At 35.5% G+C, this 26,371-nt stretch overlaps 1 protein-coding gene across 1 annotated transcript in view; it reads right to left on the bottom strand.

Annotated features, from left to right (window-relative positions):
* The window catches only part of SHOC1 (shortage in chiasmata 1), a 56,887-nt gene that overhangs the window by 3,763 nt on the left and 26,753 nt on the right, over window positions 1-26,371 (bottom strand). Inside the window, exons 14-29 of the mRNA XM_054185689.1 lie at window positions 24,924-25,376; window positions 22,421-22,546; window positions 20,235-20,411; window positions 17,839-17,946; window positions 15,971-16,158; window positions 11,472-11,544; window positions 9,975-10,044; window positions 9,199-9,383; window positions 8,566-8,671; window positions 6,668-6,779; window positions 5,559-5,680; window positions 4,497-4,590; window positions 3,351-3,482; window positions 2,489-2,638; window positions 1,169-1,319; window positions 393-932 (exon numbers count right to left, since the gene is read on the bottom strand). Of these exons, the coding sequence (XP_054041664.1) occupies window positions 393-932; window positions 1,169-1,319; window positions 2,489-2,638; window positions 3,351-3,482; window positions 4,497-4,590; window positions 5,559-5,680; window positions 6,668-6,779; window positions 8,566-8,671; window positions 9,199-9,383; window positions 9,975-10,044; window positions 11,472-11,544; window positions 15,971-16,158; window positions 17,839-17,946; window positions 20,235-20,411; window positions 22,421-22,546; window positions 24,924-25,376 (2,787 nt within the window). The remainder of the gene's footprint in view (window positions 1-392; window positions 933-1,168; window positions 1,320-2,488; window positions 2,639-3,350; window positions 3,483-4,496; window positions 4,591-5,558; window positions 5,681-6,667; window positions 6,780-8,565; window positions 8,672-9,198; window positions 9,384-9,974; window positions 10,045-11,471; window positions 11,545-15,970; window positions 16,159-17,838; window positions 17,947-20,234; window positions 20,412-22,420; window positions 22,547-24,923; window positions 25,377-26,371) is intronic.

Here is a 26,371-nt window from a genome sequence, read left to right as displayed (position 1 = left end):
AACCTGTATTACAGAATAATCTTTCCCATAACTTTAAAAATAATTGTGGTATGTTTATTATGAACATTTCAGGCACTATCAAAGAGAGAAGAGGCTCAAGCTTATAATATTGGAGAACTAAATTTTTCAATATTTTACCAAGGAAAAATAATGGCAGTAAATATTTTTTTATTATTATTCTGTATGCTCACAAGAGAAAATAAATGCTTAAGAACCTTTTATCACAGAAGAAATATATATATGCAAGTAAGTTTTTTAGTAAATGAAACATCCAACTGTTGGGTTGGATTGGATTTAGCAACTATTTGAAGAAAATACAAAATCTAGTCTTACAGATAGTCCACTAGATTTACAAACAGAATTTCAACAAATTCTGCTTGCTTTGGGCATACCTGTTCTATTTTTCTCTTTTGTCCATAAGAATGGTGGACTTTGTTTTCTCTTTCCTTTAGATTCTCTACCTATTTGGTGAAAATTCAGACTCTGAGGCTCATCTGGGTCAACAAACACATCAGAGAGAAAACCATCACATGCAAATGAATCACACAGGCCTGTGGATGAAAAGTCAATCAGAATTTCTGGGCTCTTAAACGTTGTGTCTCTAAATTCTTCTAGAAAACCCTTAGAGCTCTCCTGGGGTGCACAGTCAGTGAAAGTTGGAAAGAAATCCTCTTTTTCAGAGTTTTTGGAAGAATGACCAGAGCTACAGTGCATACTGAAAGGCTGTCTTTGAACTTGAAGAGAATTCGAAACATCTAGATGAGCAAAATCTTCACAGTCGTTTAGCACAGGAGAGAAATTCTGCTTTATCCCCATAATTATTTCTGATGAACATGATTTCTTTTGCACATAGTTTGGAAGATCAGGGTCAAAAAATCCTTGATGATGATTCAGTGGAGGAATTATGGCTTCGGAATTCGTATGAGACGTCCCTAGTAGAGAAAAATTTGAACCATTCTGTTTAGAGAATGAAAAATTATTTCTGTATATATTACAGAAAACCACGATGCCATCAAGCATTTCAGTTGCAGTCTGTCTCCTCAGAATAACTGACCTTTCTAAGACTAGAAGATAAAGATTCTAATACACTCAGATTTTCACTTTGTTTCAAAGATGACACATTTTCCTAGTAATTCAAGATATTGCCTATGCTTATTTTGTGCCTTACCAAGCAGCTCTGAAGACTGATGATTTTGTTTATAATCTGGATACAATGTGTTGAAGTTATTCCAGTTTTCTAGGGGTGATGCACCTTTCACTGCCTTTTCTAGTGGAGCATCGGTATTTAGGCTGTACAAAGATGTCATGTCACTAAAATGCTGAAACCAAAAAAAAAGATACTCAAGGAGTGTTTATAGTACATGTCCACACTGTCAAAATTAAAAAGTTAATGCAGTTATTAGGATTCTAAGATGTATAATTTTTTTGTTTACTGGAAAGAAACAAAACAACTTACCAATACAGGAGATGAACGTACAGCAGACAATGTGCCACGTGTCTTAAATCTATAAACAGAGTAAGTAATAGCCTGTCTCTTGAAACACAGGAAAATCAATACCTTAATATACTCTGTTCTCTTTCATTAGTCCATGGCTGTAGGAAGTAGTGTCTGCAACGGACTGGCGCATATCATACATCATAGAGGAATTAAATCGATGAGATCTTTTTCTGCTTTTCAGTCCATAAACATGGCTTTACACATATGCAGTTCTTAAAATAATACGTACAAGCTGACATTCAGTGCCCAAATTCACTTGCTCCTTCATCTTAACTGAATGCTTCTGATGTAGAAATTTGTCGTCCCATTTTCTTGACTGATAAAAGCTGTGCATTTTTTATCTAATTAGCTGACTATAATCAGTCTATAATTTTCCCTGACTTGGCCCAATTGAAAACAGTAGGACCACACAAATCTAATTCTTCATCTTAATCTCTAGGGCTCTTTCAAATGCTTAGTACTATGAATTTATAAGTGGTGGGTTTACCATTGTGTAAGATGATGGACAGATGGATGGATGGATGGATGGAAGGAAGGAAGGAAGGGAGGAAAGGAAGAGAGGAAGGGAGGGAGGAAGGGAGGAAAGGAGGGAAAGAGGGAAAGAAGGAGGGAGGGAGGGAAGAAGAAAGGAAGGAAAGAAGGAAGGAAGGGAGGCAGGGAAAGGGGGATGGATAAAAGTCTTGGAAATACTTAACTGGAAAATATTTCTTATATTAGGGAAACATTTAAGCTTGTATGCTGATACAATACTTGATACAATAAAGCTTGAATAGGAAGCTGATCAAATGGGTATTTTTCCAGATAAGGAAATGTTCTAATAATTTTCACATTAACATAACGGTGACTTGACAAAATCTGCTGAGAGTTAGCAGGCTCAAGATTTTTAGATGATAACAGCAAATGTGCATGTAGCTTCAGATAAAGAAACACAAAACTGTATTACAACAGTGCAAGAAGATTAACTTAATACATAAACTAATTTTGGCCAACCTTTAAAACTTTTTTTGGAACCTCCGGCAGAAGTTCTTGAAGTTGATCAAAGCTTGCAAGAAACAATCTGTTCAGCGAAGATACCTTCTTTAACATAAACTGAGCAACCAGCGGGTTGATACATGGAAAAGTAAGCAGGCATTGCTCTGTCTGGAAATGGAAACTATTTTGTTAGCTTGATATGTGACAAACCTTTTCTCCTTTTTTTCCTTTCTGTTTCTATAGAAAGACATCCCTATGAATAGGTTATATCATAGAAACAGAGCTTTTAAACAATGCGCTTTTATAGCCCCATGAAAACTTTTTTTTTTCCTACAGATGTAACAGTATATCATTTTTGCAAAAGAGTAAGTTCTGCATAGTAGTTTGACAAAAAGCAAGCACAGTCTAAAGATGTTTCTATTCTAAAGGATGAAACCAGGGAATCATGTAAACTTGATTTGAAAATGTATTAGCAGATTTAAGCAATACCATTGATTCAGTAATGGATCAGTACTGATGAATTTGGCTTCCTGCCCAACTAAGCCATTGTATATTTATCTTTTACAATTTGGATAGTTTTTTAAACTTAGTGCCTAGAACTATAGAACTGTACACATTGGCGGGCAGATGTGGAAGATAAATTTCTCTACTGGTTAACTGTGAAAGCACAGGGAAAGTCCGAGCTGCATTTAATTGTGCTGGCAAGGATGATGGAAATGTTATATATGTAAGTGTGTGTGTGTGTGTATATACACACATAAAAAAGATATATATACGTGTATATATATAAATAAAAGTGCTTCTTCTAATAATATATTATGAGAGCAATAAAAAAACCATAGAACTTTATGAGTGTAATCTAATGGAAAGACAAGCAAACCTCAGATGGCAAGACAGAAAGCCAGGATTTGTCCAACCACTCATGAGGACTGACATTAGATGCTATCAAAATGTTGTCAGCAATCTGACGAATTACCAGTGCCGTCTCTTCAATCCCTGGCATAAGAACTACCTAAAAGTGATACATAATAATTTTTGTTAAAACTTATACTAAGGAACGTCTTCATTTGCCACAGGAGTTAAATGGGAAAGCTTAACAGTGACCCAGAACACAGCAGCTTGTAATGTTGTGTAATTAAACCTGATCCACACTTATCATGCGGAGGAACTCCAATCTCTGACCACTAGCCTGGCCACAAATTACACTCCTTATTTATGCAAATCCTATGCAGGTGAAATTAGTTTATCCTATAGGTCTTTTATATGTGATCAAGTTTATGGCTGTATTATGAGTTCCTAATAAAACAGGTAATTCTGAGATGCCTAATACAGTTTAAGAAGACATGTGACACTTTGAAGGTACAAGTAATTTCCACATGAACTACACTGCTGAGTACATGAAATGAAAAAAGCTTTATCCTCTTTTTAACTCTCATTTAACTAGATAAATTTGAAACAAAAATTTAATATGCAAATAAGTAAAAAATTGCCTAAAAAGATGTTACTTTATGCAGAAGAAGTGTTACAGACATCAACTTGGTAAACTGAACGAAACTTTTGCCCCATTTTTAAATGTTGATTATTCTAGATACTGCTTTTTCTGATTTATAATGAAAAAGTACATTTATGTTGTCACATTTAAAAAAAGCAAACCAGCTAACAGCAAAGACAATTACACTTTCTTTTCTTCTAGTACTTTAGTAACATAATACTAATCTGAAACCTCAAATTAAGACATAAGCAGGATTAATACATGTTCTAATAATTTATAAAAGTAAAGCTACAACCTCATTTCTTGACTCAGTCATAAAAACACTTCAGCTGCTATTTGAATCTGATTCAACTTCTACTGGAGTCAACACAGTCTTTTCACTGACTTCAGCAGCACTGAATTAAGCTTCTCTCTCTTATTTTAGTAATTTTAAGCTATTTTCTGTTTTTGATGTAGAATGCATACTTGATTAAGCACTTTGGAAACATCATACAGTGAAGATTAAAACAGAAAGGTTGTTATCAAAAAAATTACCTTCACTTCAAAGTCTTCCCACTTCTGTGTAAGTTCAATTAGAGTGGCATAAATTAAGACAAGGTTAAGCAGAGTATCTCCCCTGAGGCTGTACCTACAAAACAGTTTAATTGGACTGTTAATATTTAACATGCACATGTAATAATCACAAAATGTTTGTTCCATGTGTTAATAAATGTCTGTTTCACTTCCTGAATTCAGAATACTAGTACAGTTTGAGCATTAATATCTGTGAAAAGAGAACTAGGACACATTAAGCAACTGAATGCTGAAGGATGCACTACGAAGAAGAAAATGGAGTCAGCCCACAGCAAAGCAAGCCCGTCCTGAAGCAAAAGGACTGGATCAGGGTAAGTCACTGGAGAAAAATCACACAGAGAGCAAAGGTGATGCATGGAAAATTTACCACTTGCTCATAGAAAAAAAAATCTCACAATAGGTGGTAAAGGAACGTTTATGAACTATATCAACAAAAGCTGTGCTTCCATAGCAAAAGGAGAACTACTGATGCATTGGAAGAACACCTGAAGAATGTCTCCCTGTTGCAAATTACATACAATGGTGCTAACACAGTAATTCATAACCATGTTTTTGTAGCAGTTAATTTACTTCAAACAGTTATAAAGAATAATTCCAGTGGGTAGTATCTTTAGTCTTTTGAAATTTCTGGACCTGTTGATTTGAAATACATCTCATATTAGCATTACCTGCTTCAAATCTTGTTATTTTATGACAACCATTTCTTTATCTCTTGTGTGAGGCTAAAAAGATCCTAAAACATGCAAAACATCTTTGCTAATTTTTTTGGGGTCTGCAGTGATCGCTGTTACTTCTATCATTCCACTGAATTTTTCAGTAGGAGCATGACAACATTGTGACTAAGTGAAATGTCCAAAGCACACTAGAAACAGGAGCTTACAATATTTATATTGTTCTAAAAGAAATGTGTTCCTACAGAGAAATCCAAAGAACAAAGAGTGTTAGCTTGTTCTAAAAGCAGCTTCCTTTAGTGACAAGTTTATTTTAAAAATACCACGATAACAAAAGAATTTTGTAACTTACTCTAAACTCAGGCTTTCTCTGGAATAGAAAAGAATCCAACAGCATGTATATTGGATCGATAATGCCATCAGCTTTGATATTACATTATCACAGGATTTCTCATAATTTAGTTCTTCCATGCTCTACCATAAATGTAATATAAAAAGTAAAAACTAAATAAATATATTACCATGGCTGTCACAAGCTTTTAATGTGCATTGCTATATTATGCAGAACTTAGATCAAACATAAATACAACTAAATAATGCTGGTATTAAAGACATATCTGGGAGTTAGAAAAACTAGATTGTATTCCCAACTTTTATTTTGTTTGACCTTTAAAAAGCTGGTTCACTGCTTCATGCCCCTTTTTCCCTCTTGTAAAAAGGAAACACTGCTACTAACTTTTTAGGATATTATTAATATTTTTGAGAAAGTTAATAATGCAAAATACTGTTATACCCTCTAATGTACCCACTTAACCCATATAAATCATATTATACCTACAGTGGGTATATAAAGTACAAGATTGATAATTGCAGTAGCATTTGCAGTAGCATGTAGGAATGTCCATCTGTGCTGTGCTTGCAATACTAATTGATTATTTTGTTCTTTATGTATCTTTCAGTAGCAGTTCTACCTGTGAAGTCACCTGCCTTGCTGTGTACCGGAATTTAAGTATTATACTATCATCTAAATGATTACCTTTTATTAACAGTAGGACAAATTATTCTCTAGACTAATTCAGATAACTACCTGAAATGGGAGGAAGTAACATGCACACTGGTAAGAGAATATAGTCACAGATGCATTTAATTGGTTATTACAATATTCCTCTATACAACCCTATTTTCAAGTATGCAACCTTTTACTATATTTAATACAATCCAATATGAAGTCAAATGTTATGCTTCTGTGAAGAAATGTAGGTACAGACAGAAGAACATTTTAAACTAGTCAAACTGGCACAGAGAGAATTTTGGAGTTAATGAATACGGAAATAATTTGTGAGACAATGCATGAATTAAGGATAGCTACGAAGAAGAAAATATATGTTAGAAGGCTGCAGATATGGCCTAGAAGTGACCCAATGCATAACAGAATTTGGACAAACTAGTTTCATTTTGTACCTGCAAAAATACAGCAGTACATTCATCTATTGTCAACACAACATATCGATCTGTACTTCCAAAGAGCGTTAAGGGGTAACTACTGCTTCTTTCAACAAAGGTAATGCCGTACCTGAAGAAGTCAAATTATTTTATTAAATCTCAGTTAAGTAAAATAATAATCTCAGCTAAGTAAAATAATACGCTTTTCTTAAAGGAAATGAGAACATACATCTCAATACACTCTTTTTAACCACACAGTCTTTTCACACTTTGATCTTTCTCATATGCTGAAGTTTGCTTTAAGACACATTTGAACAATACACATTGATGTAGTAGTGACTTAATGAAATATTACTGTATTAATTCAATTATGTTGCTAACCAGACCAAATATAACCTTGATATACAGCCTTTGAGTTTACAAAAAAAGACATAATACAGAAACAAAGAGACATAAATCAAGAAAACAGATACTCTTTTTGAGTAATTAAATGTATACTGCATTTATTTTCTTTCATGATTGTGCAGCACAGGGAAAGCAAACTGAGTGAAAACTCCCTGACTGCCATTGGTACGATGCTAAATTTTTCTCAGTGAAGGAGAACTGCCAGCAGCGCAGTGTCCTGTTACCAGCTGTGTGAGCAAGGACTCACTGAACAACACACCCTCAGGGCTTTAGGGGAACCTTGCCTGACTAAGGGGGGAAGTTGAGAAGAGACAATTGTCACACTACTTGGCTTCATCTCTATGAAACACAAGAGACCTAAACCTGAATCTGCCCGCAGTGAGTCCTCTAGGAACTCGTATGGACAATCTATGCAGACATTAACAAAAAGAGTGAACCATAAGCTCTTCAGAAACGATATAGCTCTTCGCTCACCTATTTAATTACTTCATCAGTGCTAAAAGGAGCTTGTGAGAAAGTACCAAAAAGCATTCCTGGCTATTTAGCTCACGGTCAGGCTGAATGGAAAATCTGAACAGGTCAGAGTTTAAAACTGCTTGTCAATTAAGTGTTCAGATGTTAAATGTCAAACATATAATCTTTTTCTTCCTGTTGAACTACAATTAGACACAGCTCAAAAATGGCTTCACAGTTGACTCTAGAATACAGCAAGGACTGAAACTTGCACATCTCTTCAGCAATATGGTGAAATCAACCATCTCTATCTCTGGCACTATGTTCAAAAGATGCTGCTGCTCTGTCCCTTGTTTGTTTGTTGTTTTTTTTTCTCCCCATGATAAAAGGCACTTTTATCAGGTATTTATTATTGTCAAAGCAAAATGAAAGAACATTATTTCAAAGAAAATCATATACATGTGCAATGATTTACAAACATTAAAATTTTTGTACAGGTTAAAAAGTATTCAAAATTAAATGAAAATTAGATCTGAATTTTATGAATAAAGTAGTTTTTGTTCTTAACCTCTCCCAAAAGCTGTGATGCATCAGAAAATGAAACTGTTTTACTGGTTTTCGTTTGTTTTGGTTTTTAGCATAGCTCTGGTAGATAAAACCCAAAAAATCAAAAAAAAATTTTTTATGAAGAATTAAATACGGTATCTTCCAGGCACCAAGAAGCATCAAAGCAAAAAATGTTTTGGGGTAACATTATGATTTTCAGGGAAAAGTAGACAATTAAAAAAGTTGTTTTGACCAGAAGTGCCAACTCATCGTTAAAGTAAACAAATCGGCCAGTTGCACTCTGGTTGACTTATATGTGAATCTATAGAATTAAGCTATCAACTTCAGCAGAAAAATTATCTGCTTGTCTCCTAAAATGCTAATACTGTAATTGCAATAATGTTCCTCAAAGCCAGGTAGATGGCTACTACATGATATAGTAGGACAAGATACATGTCCTGGAAAACTGAAAATAAATAGTCAATAAGATTAAACAGGTTATTTTCACTCACTTGGATTCCAAAAGCTGAAGAATGTCTGGCATGTTAAGAAGACCTTCAGTTGCCAGAAATACATACGGAATCTGTACCTCCAGAAGAAAGGAACCACAAGGATTCCCTGAAACATTTTGTATATGTAAGACAGTAGTTTCATAAGCAAAAAACTAAAGATATATTTAGGTATTTAAATAGACATATCTTTTAAAAATGCAGTTTTTATTTATCCCCATTAAAATGTTTCCATTATATGTTTTTTTTTTCATTTTTTCAAAATCAAGCCCTTCTGAATCTCTTTGAAATTAGACTTTAATTTATATTCCTTTGGATCTACAGCAACATTCCCTTAGGACGAGGAAGGGTGGATACAGCTTGTAGCAACTGTAAACAACCTGTAAACTTGGCACAAGTCGTCTATCAACAAACATTTACGACTACATCCTGGCCAAAACTAAGCTCACGCCCTCAGAAAAACACCTTCCTTTCTTGCTGTATAGATAAATCAGCTCTGTTTGCTTGGTTTTATCCTTCATAATTTGTTACTCACTCTCTTCCACAAGCACATGAATGTAGCATTTTAGGGAACAGAAAATGCTTTCCTCTCATATGCCAGACAAATTGTTTATTACAATTCTGGAGAGCACTTACCCATTTGTACTGTTTCAGGGAGTGTAGTTTTAAAAGTCATGTAAGCAACATTCAGATTTTTGCACAGATTTTTCCAGCATGAATTTTCAGAATAATCAAATTCCACTACTAATGAGAAGTGTGTCCAAGGGAAGTCAGCTCCGATTTGCTGATTATGTACGATAACACAGGAATATCTACTAAGGCTTAAAAAGCAACAAAATATTAATAAAATTAAGTGCAGGTAGAATTACCCTCAGAACAAAATAAACACATTTTTACTTTGAAGAATTACTATTGTTTAAAGTCTATTTACAAAAAAGAATTTACCCTTCCTGAATTTAAAACTGTAATTTCTTTAAAAATTAATTTAAAAATTTAAATCTGTACTTCCCCTCCTCCTCTTATCTATTCGAAGTGTTCATATTTTCCTGCAACATCATAATTTTTCATTACTTCTGTCTTATGCCATTTTCCCCCCACCTTTTTTAAAACATGCAAAACATGTTTTTCTACACATTTTTCTAAACAAGTTTTTATAAAACTTGCAAAACAAAACAAAAAATTTAAAAACATGCAATAAACATTTTCTAAAAGTTCCTCTGAGCCTCACAACTAAGCATCTTAGTAGAGTGTGGACAAACTTCTCCCCTCCTAGAATGAAGCTGTAGATCCATATTCTGAAATTTTTACTCCAGACTGGAAAGTCCCATGGAAATGAACAAAAGTAACAAAAGTTTCACTGACGTTAGTCCCAAGCAAAGACTTCGTTCTCAAAAATCAAGAATTTAACTTACTTGCTTATGAGATCTTTACAACCTAAAAAGGTTCCTTTTTTCTCAGAATTCAAATCCATAGCTTTTATACCTGCATAAAAAGAATTAAAGCCTTAATCAAACAAATCAATCTCTGCGAGTATGAATCAATGCACAGCAGTAAGCAGCAAATGTGGAACAACACATGATATGAAAATTTATGTATTACATTGTCTGTCTTGATGAAGTTCTATGCAATTTCAATTTGTATTGCACTACTGGGTAAAATGATTTAGAATCTTCCGTTTTTGAACCCAAGGAAGAAGCAGTGCGAATAAGTTTCATGTCTCACAAACTCACAAACCGATTACCTGCAAATGAAAAACTAAAGCCTAGTGCGAAAGGAAGCATCTTTGTCCCTTTATAGTTTAAACTCCTTTACATTTTCTGTACACTTCAAGTTTTACAATTATGACTGGAAGATGTAGCTAAAAAGGGATATTTGTATAACACAAATGCCTCTCTTCAGAAGTTTAGTAAGTTGGATTGACCTGTGTTTGCAATCAAATCTTAAGATCTTAAAACAAATAAAATACTTTTCATTAAATATTATTAGTAAAAGCATTGTGAGCACGCCTCCTTTTCAAAACATTCTAAAAGACAGACTTTCTTCTTTTAACAGCACAGGAAACGTAACTGATTTTAAAGGCAAAAGAGCAATACAATACGTGACACTTGATGAGGTTAAAGCAAGAAGAAGTTACAAAAATGGGTTTTAAAAAGCAATATGAAAGGAATCAGTGGCTTGCTCTAAGCATATGTACAGGCTCAAATAACAGTCTTCCTGAAACATGTTTCTTTTACCAGATGAATCTGTGATGTTGAACAAGCTTGTATGAAAATTACACACAGGCAAAATGATGAATTGATGAAAGTGCTGCTTGTAGCACTGGGGGGCCGGGATATCAGAAATAGTATAATTTCTTTCTTTGAGTTTAATAAATGGCTACAGCTTATGCTTACATGCTTAGCAAATTAGCAATGGATGTCTAAGGGAAATCATGATCTGTACCAAGTACTCACTTAAGATTTTATGCTAGGGAGCTTAGCTAAGACTTCTAAATTCTAACTGCTCTTAAAAAAAGTGCAAGGAAGAAAACTTGTGAGCACTGATCAGCTAAAAATAAAGAGACAATCTAACCAAGACAACAGATGCAATTATAATTAGGCAATGAGCTGCCCACATCTCCTTTGTGTTCTGTTAAATAAATCTTTGACTTGAGTGATAAAATATCATTCGCTTGCAACAGAAAACATCATACCAGAACTCTTAATCAGGGGAAAATAAAATTACAAGAAAGGAAAAAGAATGACAGAAGAGTCAGGAAATGGAAAACAGTGAGAAAAGTATATAGAAAGATTCATGATAAGGAGAAAAAGGAGAGAGACCTGCAAAAAACATACCAACAGGAATGCAGCAAAGCACAGAATAACAGCCACATTTTCTTTAAAAAATACATATTAAAAATAATTATTTACCTTCTACTCTAGATAAAGTGTGAACGAGGTCAGCTTTTTCTCTCTCAGAGTCCATTCTTGTTATGATTAGTATCTGGAAGGAAACAAGTAAAAGAAACTCAGTACTGTAAAAAAAATTGTTCTTTCAGCCTGCATACATCTTTCTTTCTCCTTTGCACACAAAGCAAGAGACTGACTAAGCAGGTGGCAAAAATGGAAACCTCAGAATTTTTCAGAATGACAATCAAAGAATCATAGAATATCTCAAGTTGGAACGGACTCACAAGGATCATCGAATCCAACTCCCTGCTCCTCGCAGGACTACCTAAAACTAAGACACTCCTTGAACTCTTACGGGCTTGGTACCATGACCGACCATGCTCTCAGAAAAGAACCTTCTCCTAATGTCCAGCCTGAACTTCCCCTGATGCAGCTTCATTCCATTCCCTTGTGTCCTGTTGCTGGTCACCAGAGAGAGGACATCAGCACCTTCCCCTCCACTGTCCCCCTTGAGGAAGTTCTAGACTGTGATGGACTCACCCCTCAGCCTTCTCTTCTCCAAGATGAACAAACCTCAGCCACTCCTCCTAAGTCTTGCCCTTGAGGCCTTTCACCATCCTTGTTACCCTCCTCTGGACACAATCTCATAGTTTGATGTCCTTGTTATATTGAGGCACAAACAACTGCACACAGGACTCGAGACGGGGCTGCACCAGTGCAGTATAGAGTGAAACATCCACTCCCTTGCCCGGCTGGCTCTGCTGTGCGTGATAAATCCATGACACGGTTGGGCCTTTTGGCTGCCAAGGCACACTGTTGACTCATACTCAACTTGCCATTAACCCAAACCCCCAGATCTCATTCCACGGGGATACTCTATAGCTTCTTTTCCCTCAATTTGTACATATAAGCAGGATTATCCCACCCCAGGTGGAGAATCCGGCACTTGCTATTGTTAAATTTCATACAGTTGCTGATGGCCCAGCTCTCTGGCCTATCCAGATCTCCCTGTAAGGCCTCTCTGCCCTCAAGGGAGTCCACAGCTCCTCCTAGGTTATTATTGTCAACAAACTTACTTTATGTACATTCGACTCCTGTGTCCAGATCACCTATAAAAACATTAAAGAACACTGGCCCTAAAATTCAGCCCTGGGGATACCCACTGGTGACTGGCCACCAGCCTGATGTAACCCAATTTACTATAACCCCTTGAGCCCAACCCATCAGCCAATTGCTCACCTGACATATTAGGGACTTGTCCAGCTGTGTGCTGGACAGTTTATCCAGAAGGGTACTGTGAGAGACAGTACCAAAAACTTTGCTAAAATCCAAACCCACCACATCTACTGGCTTCCCCTGGTCAACTACATGGGTGACCTTGTCTTGAAAGAAAATTAAGTTGCTTAAGCAGGACATTGCCCCCCTGAACCTGTGCTGGCTATGCCCAATGCCTGCATTGTCTCTCAAGTGTTTCCCAGAAGAATCTTCTCCATAATTTTACCAGGCACTGAAGTGAGACTCACAGCCTGTAATTACCAGGGTCTTCCTTCTTTCCCTTCTTGAAAATTCGGACAACGTTTGCCAGATTACAGTTGACTGGAACGTCTCCAGACTCCCAAGACAGTTAAAAAATAATGGAGAGAGGTCCCACAATAACATTGGCCAGCTCTTTCAGTACCCTGGGATGAATTCCATTGGACCCCATAGATTCACGTGTATGCAGCTGGAGCAGCAAATCTCAAGTTCAGGGTTGGCTGGGAGTTTATCATCCCCTGAGTCACAGTCTTCCAGTGAAGGGCTCTGGGGGTCCCAGGGCCCGTTATGGGTGTGTAAGACAGAGGTGAAGAAGGCACTGAACATCTCCGCTTTTTCTACGTCCCTGTTTGTGAGGTGACTGACATCGTCAAGCAACGACCGCTGTTCCCTCTGATTCTCTTTTGTTATTAACATATTTTAAAAAGTCCTTTTAGTTGTCCTTCACAGTGCTGGCCAGCTTGAACTCTACAGATGCATGAATTTTCTCCCTACAGTGGCGAACAGCATCTCTCTGGTAATCCTATGTTCCCTGTCCTTGCTCCCAATGTACATATGTCCATACACTTTCCCGTCTAAGTTCTAGAAGAAGATCCTGCTCAGCCAAGCTGGCCTTCTGCCCCACTTGCTTGACTTCCAACACTTTGGAACTGCCTGCTCCTGTGCTTTTAAGAGATGGCTCTCAAAAAGTGACCATCATTCCTGGAACCCAATACCTTCACAAGCAGGACCCCAATACCTTCACAAGCAGATTCCCAGGGGACCTTACTAATTAGGTCCTTCAGCAGCCCAAAGTCTGCTCTCCCCATATCCAGGGTTGAAGTTTTGCTGATGGTTTTTCTCCTGTCACCAATGGTGTATGTGTGCATTATTATGAGAGTTGGAGAAACAATATTATAAAAGACATCAGTATCAGAATTCAGTTTTATCAACAAAGCTGTTGTAGAAGAAATTTTAAACTGGAATATTTGATTCAAAGTAAAAATGCTATTTAAAGGTATTATCTAAGACATTCTACCACATTATTACTGTCGCACTAGACAGATTATTACTGTCACATTAGAGGCAAAACTTCAAACTGAAGATATCTAGAACTCAGCCTGCAAGATGGCGATGTACTGGAGGGAGGTACTAGATATACTGATGAACTGGAAAGATTTTCCAGACCATACATGGAGTACACTGAAGTGTTCCTGCTAGAGATCACTTATCTCTGAGACTCATTAAATACTGTTTAAGATGCAAATGTTGAAAAGTATTAGAATCTACCAAACTGACATAGTTTTAAAAAGAATCACTACCATAGAAGGTGTTTACCTTGTCCACCATTTCAGCTGGTGCAAACTGTGTGTGCTACTCATTACGTGTTGTTGTGAGCTAGATGACATTTTTAGTCATGTTCTGTCTAATCATGAGTACAGAAGAGTAAAGTTCTGCTTATTCTATTCAATTAGCAACTTTCGCTCACAAAGGAAACATCCCATTATAACCCTGCATCAATAACAATTTTGGCTAATAAAGAATAACCAGATTATCAAATTTCATATCATATTAACTGATGCTGATGTGATATAATATCATAGAACAGGAAATGGCTTATTCAATACAACTTTTACTTCTCATTAAAACTGGAATCTCCTTCTGCCTATTCTGGTTCTGAATGCGAGGGAACAGTAAACAATCTTATAATTGTGAATAAAATCATACATATTCTTACATTGCATGGGTGTGTGTGCATGACCTTAAGTTTAAGTCAAGCAAGCAAGTGAAGACTCAGGAAAGTTATAGTTATAAATATAAAAAATCCTATCTAGTGGAGCTCAGAAGAAAAGCAAAATTGTCACTGAGATAACATTAAGATGACAAAGTTGTCATATGTCTCCTAGTACAGTGTAATCCTAGTATCATAAAGCAAAATGTGTTACTCTTAAGAAGAAAATGATGCTGAAAATCAGCTTAGAGGGTCCACTGAAGGACAGACACCCAGACAATCGACACCATTTTGTTTTGGTTGCTACATTTTCATTTTAAATTCTAAAAGGGTGTACAGTAAGTTATTATATTTTTCTTCTCAGCAAAATTTAATCAAAAGATGTTCATAGCTCTTAGTGAAACTTAACAGAAACAAAAGATGAAGAAAGCCCCAAGAAGTGAAGTATGGGAAGAAGTTAAAAGAAATGTAAGTAAACTGGAAGATTTGTCTTTTTTGGCTTTGTGTTCAGCAGCATAAATTCTATTCCAAACAGTCAGGACACTTAAAAAATTATATATTTTATCCCTCCTGTTTCATTATGTGATAAGAATTCTGTAAATAAAAAATAAATATTCTGCAAAGGACAATGGTGTTTTGTACTGCATGATAATACCCAAAATATTCACATATCTGGAAAAAAAAATAATCTTTGGATAACTTGAATCTCCTCCACAGCTCCATCCTCCATGCCTTAACTATCACTTATGGATATTTGCTTCTTATACAACTATAATGCCAGGAGATTGGCCTGATACATGGGTTAAGCAGGGGTTGTCTATGGATAACAATACCCATATACTCCATGGCATGTGTGTGCTGAGTCACACTCTGCAACTATATGGTCCTGACTTGTGCTGTGATTCTCTTTACACCAGAAGATTCAGGGCTTCAAATAAAACGTTATAATATAATTTTCCGTAAGTGATGTTGCACAATATACTTACCAGAGTAACAAAACCACCTGCCATAAGATGAAGCACTTCTAATTCATATACATGTTATTTCAGCCATTCTCCCCTCAGAACTGGGGAGATCTGATCAAGCAGAAACCTGCACTGATCCTGATAGAGGTCTTAAACTTTATGTTACCCTTATTTAACAGATACTGTGAGTTGGAAAGGTAATAGGTAAGACTTTCTTCCATAAACCAACCATTGTTAAAAGATGGTTTTATAATTATTCACATACTTTGGAGAAGTTTTGTTTGCTTAGAGAAATTGTTTACATTGTTAACCTTAACAACGTGTTCCCCTCCATATCTTTGCATCCAATTTAAAATTTGACACTGAAGCTCTGTTATTTTGGGATTTGTCTCCTGCTTTTTCTGGCTGCTGTACTGCACAATCTTCAACTGCCTCCAGATGTTATTCAAACAGGATTCTAAGATGTTTTTATAGATATCCTTTGCTTTGAACAAATAACCTGTTAATAAAGCAACAAAAGAAGTAATCGCAGTGACAACAGATAATTGCCAAGGTTTGTGTTGAACCTACACATTAAAAATTATGTGAAGGTATCTTGTACAAAAAAGATGAAAATTTAATGGCTCACCAATATAGAAGGATACTATTACTACTAATCAGGTATGTAAGTGGCCTTTACAAAATTGCTATAGCTCCTGTATCTGCTCTGTATCTGCTATACGACTCCAGCTAGAATTGTAGAACATTGCATTCTATAGCTGCAGATACCAGCAGCAGCATTATTTAACTAGTCCCTATAGTTTATACTAAGTAACAGCTCTATATTCCCACTGTCCAAAGCTTTACATGTCCTGTGTTTGCACCACTCTTCATGTTATCACAACTATTTCTCAACTCTGAATGATACCTTTTGTATATAAATGGTGAACAATGCTTGAGTTATTTGAAAATGCATAAAGAAAAAACACATCTAAGATAACTACGTGATGACTCACATAGCACAGCACAACAATAGTGAGGACTACAGAGCCTACTTAGTATCTGGCTCAATTTTCTAAGTTTTTTTCAGATCTTATTTACTTGTGCAGTTTTCTGTATAAGGTGTTGCTGGGATCTGGGTGGAGGAAGAACTGGTCATTTGTCTCCCTCCCATCCTCCTACGTTGTTTATAGTAATTGTAGAAAAGAATTCTACTTAGGATTCTACTTACATATCCATTCTGTATTTTTCTTCCTACTCTTTTATTGCTAGAAATATTTAAGCAAATACAAATTAATTCCTTGTCCCCACACTTCAGTTAATGGCATATGAATGTTTTCCATTTTACATCAATTTTAAGGAAACACCCATCAAGGGATAATTCAGAGTGTCGGAAGTTGGATGCTCTGAACTGTCTTATCTCCTATAAAGGCAGAAGAAGCCTGACTTTCCTTGGGCACCCATAAAAGTTCAGCTCCTTATGAATATATTCCAATAGATGTATCTGAAAATTCACAATACACAACTATGGGAACTTGACAAGCATAACATTATAATTTCAGGCATAAAACTGGGTTACAGCAAATTTTCGTATTCCAAATTTGAATAGCACAAGACCATAAAACCTCAAAAAAAGCTTCTGTGTGAGTCTAGTGCTCACTGGACTGTAACTTCAAACTCCCTGCCTCATGATACATTAGGTAATATTTCAGATTTTGCTTAAAATGTCCTCCGTTTTAAGTACCTCATTTCCAAGGAGCCTAAGAATATTTTCAGGTGGAAACTGTTCCCCACTCACAGAGGTGGTCTGTAAACAACTAAGGACCTGCCATTTTTGCATATTTCTCAGTTTCCACATAGAGATTCCAGTGAAAATTTGTCATTCTGAGATACAAGACAACACATTATATATGTGGAAATTCATATGAATGTTTCTTAGGCAAATCCATGTAATAATATGAACAGTGGTATATTAGTCATGAACTGAGCATATACACCACCAAAGTACAGTCTACAGTGAATTCATTTCTAATGACAGAACAGAAATAAGGAAACAAAGGGGGTTGAATATCATATTGAAGCTATGCTGGAGGTATACCGATGTCAAAGAATCACAGTCTACATACATGAAGGACTGACTGCAGAATACACACAAAGCATTGGGGTTTCTGGGTATCAGTATTCACTGCTAAAAACAAACCTAGTGCTGTGTCCAAGCCACACGTTAACAGAAGATCTCGAACTGTCACCAACAGGTGCACCAGAGCAGCGTGTCTGAACAGCATGATCTCCTTGTCATCTATTTTACCTTTACAAATAGAAGACACAGGTGTGGTCTGTATAAAATTTCAGAAATCACGCTATACATACGTAACCAACTTAAAAGATCCTGGTATCTCAGAATTTTCATTAAACACACTTAAACAGACATAATCTTGAAAGGTCAGATCTGGTGATCTTGGCAAATAGCTTATAATACAGCATAACTTTTCTCATGGCATTTGACCCAGAGCAAGAGTCACACAGAGAAGTGTTTCTGAAAGGCGCGTAGGTATAGACGGTGCTTGCTGGAGGAGGGAATAGCAGTTCCCCGAGGTGTGCCATTAAATCCACACTGCCTTACTGATTTTAGTGAGGCCATCTTTAAATATACATAGGAACTGATAAACTTCCCATCTTTTGGTCCGTCACACAAGAGTTCACTTTACTCATCCGACTAGTCAAATCACTAAATTTTTCAACAGCACTGTGACTCCTTCTAATGCATTTTCTAAACATTTCAGAACTCTTTCCAAGAAATCAAAACGGTGGATTATCCACTAATCAATGTGAAACTTTAAAATAAATTTTAGACTATAAAAGCCACATTCTTTATGGCAAATGATATGGACGCAGTTAGTCTTCACATATATCATAAGAAAAATTCATGGTTTTTTCCAATATTGATCCATGTAGAGTCTTAACTTCTGGTATCACTTTCCCTACACCTAATTAACCTCTCCTGATGAGAATCATAGAATGGTTTAGGTTGGAAGAGACCTTAAAGATCATTTAGTTCCAATCCCCCTGTCATGGCCAGGGACACCTCCCCCTAGACCAGGTTGCTCAAAGCCCCATCCAACCTGGTCTTGAACACCTCCAGGATGGGGCCTCAACAATTTCCCTGGGCAACCTTTTCCAGGGTCTCACCACTCTCACAGTGAAAATATTATCCATTCCTCAGAAAACACTTGTCCTTAAAAGTAAGTCCAATAGATGACTATTTACCTCATCGGTATTTTGGCCACTAAACATTTTCATTGATTTTGTTGCTGTAATTTTAGTAATTGGTAATGTACTGCACAGCTAATCTGGAAGCAAAGAGGACCCTGAAGTTTGAATAAGCCACTCAGCCCAGGTCCTACTTTAGGTTACATTTATAGCACATAAAACTGCATTTCAAAGAATATTAGTTTTCTTAAATTAATCTTGAATTAAAATACAGACTCTTCGTATTTTCTTACTTGATCTTGAGAAGCAGTACTACTTCCCTGTACACTTTTCTCAGCAATGTTTTCCTTTTTGTTATTCACTGATACAGATATAGACACTGAGTTTCTCCCTCGTGTTTGTGAAGATGGTGTTTGCTTTTTTATAAACTCCCTCAAATTAAGACAACCCTGCTGCCAACAATTCTGAGATGATAATTCTAGAGATCACAGGCTGTCATTCTGCAGAGACCACTAAAACTTTTTTTTTGTTTGCCTCCCATTTGTAATTTCATTATCTTTAGTTTTATTCTAAGAAAATTACATTCAGCACACAAAGCAATAAAGTTGAGATAGCTAAAGTCTATCGCATAACTTGTGGCAAAATGTAAAAACTTGGCAGGTAGTAGATGCCCTGCTATGTTACCCTTACGACTAGTTCTCAACTATGACGAGTGCAACTCAAAAAATAATCCAAAACACCAAACAGCTTTCTAAATCTTCCTGAAATACAGTCTGTACTTTGCTGTACTTTCCTGACCCTTTCTTTATCTATAGCCAAAAATCTTTAACTATAGCCAAATATCTTTGTAAGAGGTGACTAATTTTGCTGGCTTTTTTTCCCATTTTTCTGGCTTTATAGGGTTTTCACATGCTGCATAGGAGAGAAATGAAGCGAGAAAGAAACAAATTAATATAATTTTTTTTCTCCTGATTTCTAACACAGGCTTAGCATTTTGCATCATGCAGGTGTGACAAATAATAGCTGCTAAAAGGAAAGAAACAACAAAAACACATAGACAGTTTTTAATTTTAAAATCTAGCATAAAAAAATTAAACATTGTTTGATATAGAAACAACATCTCTGAAGCATATCTGAAATATTTTAAAATTAAATTCAATTAGAATAATTTTTTATTACAATATTCATGTTAACAAATGTAATGCTGAAGAACTAGGAGACATTATTTTGGAAATAAAAGAGGACATCAATTACTGTAACTCTACAAGATAAACTGCTGAAAGTTTTATCGTTAATTTATCAAACATCTTGAACCTTGTGTCCCCAATTAAACCTGTATTAGTATTAAAGAAGAAAAAAAACAATGACTTTTTAAAAAAGACATACCTTCTTTAAAACAATCGCATATCACTTTCTCCTGCTGTTTTAAGAAAAACCTTGTATGATCAAATTTAACGCTGTCAAAGCTCCAATTTACAGAAGAAAGTACACCCAGATGTGTCAAATCTTTTAGAACAGGAGTGGCTGCTTCTTCCAAGAGGCGGAATGCCTGGCATTGGCTTTCTGGGCAGCACAATAAACAAAACATAAGGATAAAGGGTTTTTTTATATACTACCATTGGACAAGAATATTCAAAAGACTGAGTAAAATGCAAACAACACTGGCTTCTTCATGAAAGCTGTAACATTAATAGAAAAACAGTTGCTTGCCAGGGAGCCTCCTGGGTGGTAGAATTAAGCTGGTCCTCACAGCAGGCAACCATGTTATTCCATGCATTTCATAAAGTGATCAAACTTTATGAAAAGTTAGAATTCTCTACTCCTACAACTCCCGCTAAGACTGTACAATTATTCCGTTGTTCTACAACCTTCTTCTACTTTATAGTCTATACATAGACTTAGTCCCTTTATATCCAGTTGTTACTATAACTTCAACTTAAACAGCCCTTCTTCCCTGGTATTTAACTTCCAATGTCTTTGTCTAGCAACGCTAAATGAGCCAATCTTAGTCTCTTTGTGTTTTCACACTAACTTCTTAATAGTTTCTAGGTGGCTGTTTTACAATTTTTTTCCAAATTACAACTGAGTTTCTTGCTATTAGCATCTATGATAGTGCTGTCAATTGCTAAATGAGTTGAAAGGATGTCCTTTTCCTCAGGTAAGAAGGTGAGACTCTCCATACCTGTTTTTTAAAATTATAATTGAGTTCATCACATCAACAAGATAAGAACTCTGTGGTTCTTCCTTTTTAAACATTTATGATTACTTTTCAAAAATATTTTCAACTGATCTATACAAATGATTTAATTTGAATAGCAGCTGACAACTTCACTTGGTCAATGCATTATTTCGTAGGCAATTAATAACTTCATATTTTTAAGCATTCTAAAAAAAAGGTATATTATTATGTCCAGTTTTTCAGCCTTTATGGAAATAGGTCAGATACTACAGTATTTTGGATGCCCATTGCATAATTTCATTTGGGCATTCCTGTGTTAATGTATAATATTATTTTAAAAATATATTTCTAATCATGCCCCTTCAGTGTTCCACTGTTAATTAAAATGCTTGTGTGAATCATCCTAATCTCTGTTTTGGCTATAGCTTGTTTTTGAGAGAGATTTGTTTCTTTCATGTGGAAGGCCACCGTGGTGAAACATGGTGAAACTTTATTTCAAGGACTGTAATAAGACAATTCAGTTCCAACAAATACTACCTTTGCAAAATGCTACTTTTGGATTTGACTGCAGGAAAGCATCAAATCTTTTTCCAGTTCCATTAAAAGAGTCTTGCTTCAAAATTTATTAAAAAAAAGATAATTAAAAAATAAGCTTATAGCTGTTATGTGATTCTCATCTCAGATGGGAACACATCAAAATAATGCTCTACTCTTTCACCAGTTCTGTGAAAGAGACTCCCATTAAGCACATTTGACTGAATTCATTTCCATGGAAAACCAAACTAATCTGTGCTAGGACTACAACCTTCTAGCACTCCATGTGCTTAGTTTGACACTGTAAAAATCTTGGATAAATATCTTCTAGGCTCTTCTCAGCCGTTTCTACTGCATGACAAAATTGCTGTCAGTGTAAGTTCTTCGATACAATGCCTTGAAAAGTGTAACAGCAAGAGTTCACAGGGAAACACTCAGTCACGTATAAGAAAATCTGTAGTGGATTACTACTGTGTTAAAGACATTTCCTACCAAAATGACTGCCAATCCCTTCCACCTCCCATTCTCTCATTTACTTTGTCAGAGAAAAAAAATGCAGAATGATAATTTGGCAGTACTGATTGGCATGAAGAGATTTCACATCTGCTGATTTAGGTCAGACATAACTCAAAGTCTGTACTTTTTAGTTTGCACGCAATTGGCTTTAGTCTTCAAACAGAATTCCATAGCCTGTTCTCACACCTATGTGAAAATAAATATCCGTCTATTCAGAATGTTTTCAATCACAAGGAACAGAGACTAGGCCTAATAATTTCCATATTTGTCTGAGTAGTACTATTTAATATAAAATTATATTGCAAAGCTATATAAAATAAAGAATATCCCACAAAAAGTATACCTGATGCTTGAATATCGACTGTGACGCTGTCCTCATTCTCTAGTTCTTTTTCTTCTAATCTTACAGTCTCACAAACAGAACTGTCCTCTTTCTGAACATCCATATGGTGTTCTTCAGGTTGTGGCACTAAATTGTAAACCATAAGCGAACATTTAGATACAAATATCACAAAACCAGCTCAATGAAAACTGTTCTATAAAAAAAATTATCAAATTAAGTAGTTTCTATGACACATACATTTTCTTTTTATGAACCTCTTTATTGTTTTCATGGGCTTATATAACATGGAAAAAATCATTGACAGAGATGAGGTCCTGTCAGCATTCACAGCCCAAGAAGTCTGGCATTATCAGGTTCCTCTTCCATAGGGCAGAAATACAGAGCTGGGAGAATTAAGGAGCTGGTACTATAGCTCTATAATATAGCTCCCGAGGAAAGCTCATATGCCTTTATAAGGAAAAAAAACATGTATGAGAGGAAAGACACTGCTGACTATATGGAGCTCAAATTATGAAAAAAATCTCAGTGTGTGTGAGTAGAAAAGATTAGATACTCTAAGTGACCCAGACAGAACATGGAAGCTGCAAATCGCAGGGGGGAAAAAAAACCAAACGAAAAATTGGTTATTGAAAAAGCCTTTTCCTCCTGTCTTATAGCTATCTTCCGCAACATGTTAGTATTTCTAAGTCTCCTTCCCTTCTTCCTTATAAACACTGATGCCATGAGCTACAGTTTCTGCCCACAAAGCTTTCTTTGGCATGTCTACCACTTTATTTCAGAGAGGGGTTCTGTCTGAATATATGTCTCCTAAATATTGCTGATTTTTTCTAGTTAAGAATGTCAGTTTCCTCAGAAAACAAAATGACCACACAGAAAGGAAAGAAAGTTTATTTTTTCTAGTTAAGTTAAAAAAGCCTTCCTGATTTTGAAAAGCTATATAGGGTTCAAAATTGCATCAAAGAATTGTTTCTACTCTTTCCCTCTTACATATTTTCTGAACTAAATATTATACAAAATGACATCTTTAAAAAGTAAGTGAAACAACAAAGACAGTAGAGAAAGAGCCCTACAAGCATTCCTGGCATTATTTATTTTCAGTTAAATTTAGAATGACCTTTAATAAAATCTTTTCATTATTAGAAAAGTATACAATAATTTACATCATTTCTACATCAATGTGGTAAGACCTATACATTTTAATGGGTTCTCTATATATCAGACGTAACTGATCTGCAACACTGGCGTCTACCTTTAAACATATTCTAAACTGCATTTAACTTACTTAAACCTCCACAAGCCTATTCGTAAACGTAACACAGCTTGTGTTCCAATACATTTGTATTTCCTGTTAGGAGCTGCAGTTCTAGTCATGGTTCACTAGATGGTAGCATAAAACTTCAGTTCAGGTACAGTGATCTCCTACTCTTATAATTGGGATTGTTGCTTTCTGAGACCACGGAAATGTTTTATGCATGTCTACCAGTTTCAGTAACAGATGAATTTTACCAAGAAATAATTTCCTCCACAAGATTACATAAGCTTGCAATTAAATAAATATCCTAATTCTATTGTATAGGAATTATTGCAGAAAGTTTTTATGTAACAATTGTAATATTTTTATTTTTTTAATGTTGGGACATATAACAGAAACACAGATAAAAGTGACTGTCAAAATTCTGCCGCACATGTCAAAAAAAGAAAAATATTCTTTTTTAAATACAATTTTATCCTGAAAAGTGAATCTGGAAATATGTCACTGTATCCCAATATTTTGTGCCACAAATATTTATTTTTTAAAACAAATAAGGACTTCCTTCTGCTTCTTTTCCCTCTGTGCTATTTTGCATTTCTGCAATGCTCAACGCATAGCCTGAGATTCTTTCATAAGCATTGTCATCAACAAGAACAGGGCCACCAACAACTTTCTGTTTTCCCTAAGACCTGTTCTGCCTCATTGTTTGATGGGCTTTGCACAAAGCTAACTGGCTCAAATGGTTCTTTCCAGGGAAGACCTTTAATTCTTGTTGATTGTCTAGGCTGTCTTGGTTCTACAAAAGTAAAAGTATTGATAATGACTAATTGATAGCTACAATTAATTTGATAACTACTATTGATAACTACTATTTCTCCAAAGAGGCCAGGAGATCTGATCCAGAACATATGGACAGAAGAGATCTTCTGGACTAAGTACCATTTCGAGTCACTTTGTCAGAATAGGAATAAACTCATATGTTTATTTTATTAAAAACCACTTCCACAACCAAAAAAACATCCCAAATCCAAAACCAAAGCACCACCACAACCAAAACAAACAAACAAAACCCTCTAAGATTACAGAGGTAAGATCCTTAGCTGAAAATTCAGCTACATTAAAGATCATAAAATGTTACCTCAAAGGATTTTTTTCCCCATAAACCTACTAACATGAACTAGCATCCATTGTAACTGGTATAAGACAGCAGAATTAAACCTGGAAAATAGCAGAATAAACTGGTTCACGTACCTTTTCCAGGACTATCTACATCATTTTCTTCCTCTTTTTGGATGAGTGTATGTTTAGATCTCAGCATGATAAAGTTGCTCAGATCAGAATCATCGCTGTCCCATTTTGTAGCAAGTGCAAATGATGTAGGCTTTTGACTACTGGATGAGTTGTCTTGTTTAGAAGACACATATTTACAGCTGACTGACTCAGATGATTTGGGGGTTTTCTTTTCTTGGTTTAAGAAATAATTTGCCTCTTCTACCTTATTCTTTTTTATGCTTCCTCCAGTAAGCTCTTCCACAGATATATTTGTACTGTCAATTTTGGCAGATGACGCAGCACTCATGTGCAGGGCAAAGTACTGCCTTTGAGTCTGTGGTGACATGTAATGATTCATTAGTTTGTCCAACTGATGTCCTTCAGCAGAAAGCAGCTCCTGGTTTGTCACAGAATTCTTCTCTTCAAGCCATCCTAAAGAATAAAATTTAATTTCTTCACTGCTACAGAGATTTTTTTCTTTTCTTTCTCCTTGGTGGAGTTAACTATTTTGGATAATTATAGCGAAAACATTTTAAAATTTCTTCTTTCTGCCTTCCCAGATCACTAGAATCTGCTTTTAGAAAACTGTACTGATTAGTCCTAAGTAAAAACGTATGATGTTGAGAAACAGAAGGCCATGCTACTGTTTGGAGAAGTTTTCACCATCTGCGTGGTGCTTACTGGTGTTATATTTCTAGGAAGTGGAATGCAACTCATTTAATTAAGAAGAAAGATTAAAAGATTAACAGGATTTTTAGAGGAAAAAAGAAGTAAACCAGGCAATTAGCTCCCTCTAAAGATGTGCTTCGCTAGAACTGCAATTTTTTGTATTGCTGCTGCACATCCATGCTAAACACAGTAGCTAAACACTTCATGCTATGTAAAAAGCAGTTAAGTGGAAACTTTTTCATGAGTAGTGCCTGTTTTTTTCACAGTATAACATGTTACTGTCAGTCCTTGGAGTTCTACAACCACAATTGCTGCCTTGCAGTCAAGTAATAGTTATATAATAAAATCTAAATATTTTTTTACATTTTCTGTTAAAGTTTGGTTATAAGTATGCATAATAGTCCATGAGAAACTCTAAAGTTTATGAGTGGTTCACATTTGAAACCACAGCCCGAATAAAAAAAAACCTCTGAAGAGCATTACAGAATAAAGAATTTTCACTGTAACATTCTCTCCCCACGACCTTCTGCAGATAGGACTATACAAACATCTGCGTTGTTACAATATTCCAATGCAAAATTATTTGTTAAGAAATTCTCCTTTATGAAACTATTTTATTAAAAAATAGTATAGCTGGTGAAGGCTATTTTTCATCTGCACATTAATAGAAAAGATAACTTTGTGTAGTTAAACACTTTTCTTCCTACAATTTGTGCTAAGCTTGTGAAATTACACCTTAATTGTTGTAGTGTTGCTAC

The sequence above is a fragment of the Rissa tridactyla genome, chromosome Z (assembly GCF_028500815.1).
Source record: "Rissa tridactyla isolate bRisTri1 chromosome Z, bRisTri1.patW.cur.20221130, whole genome shotgun sequence".
Taxonomy (NCBI): Eukaryota; Metazoa; Chordata; class Aves; order Charadriiformes; family Laridae; genus Rissa; species Rissa tridactyla.
Note: the sequence above shows the minus strand (reverse complement) of the source record. Positions and strands in the feature narration are given on the sequence as shown.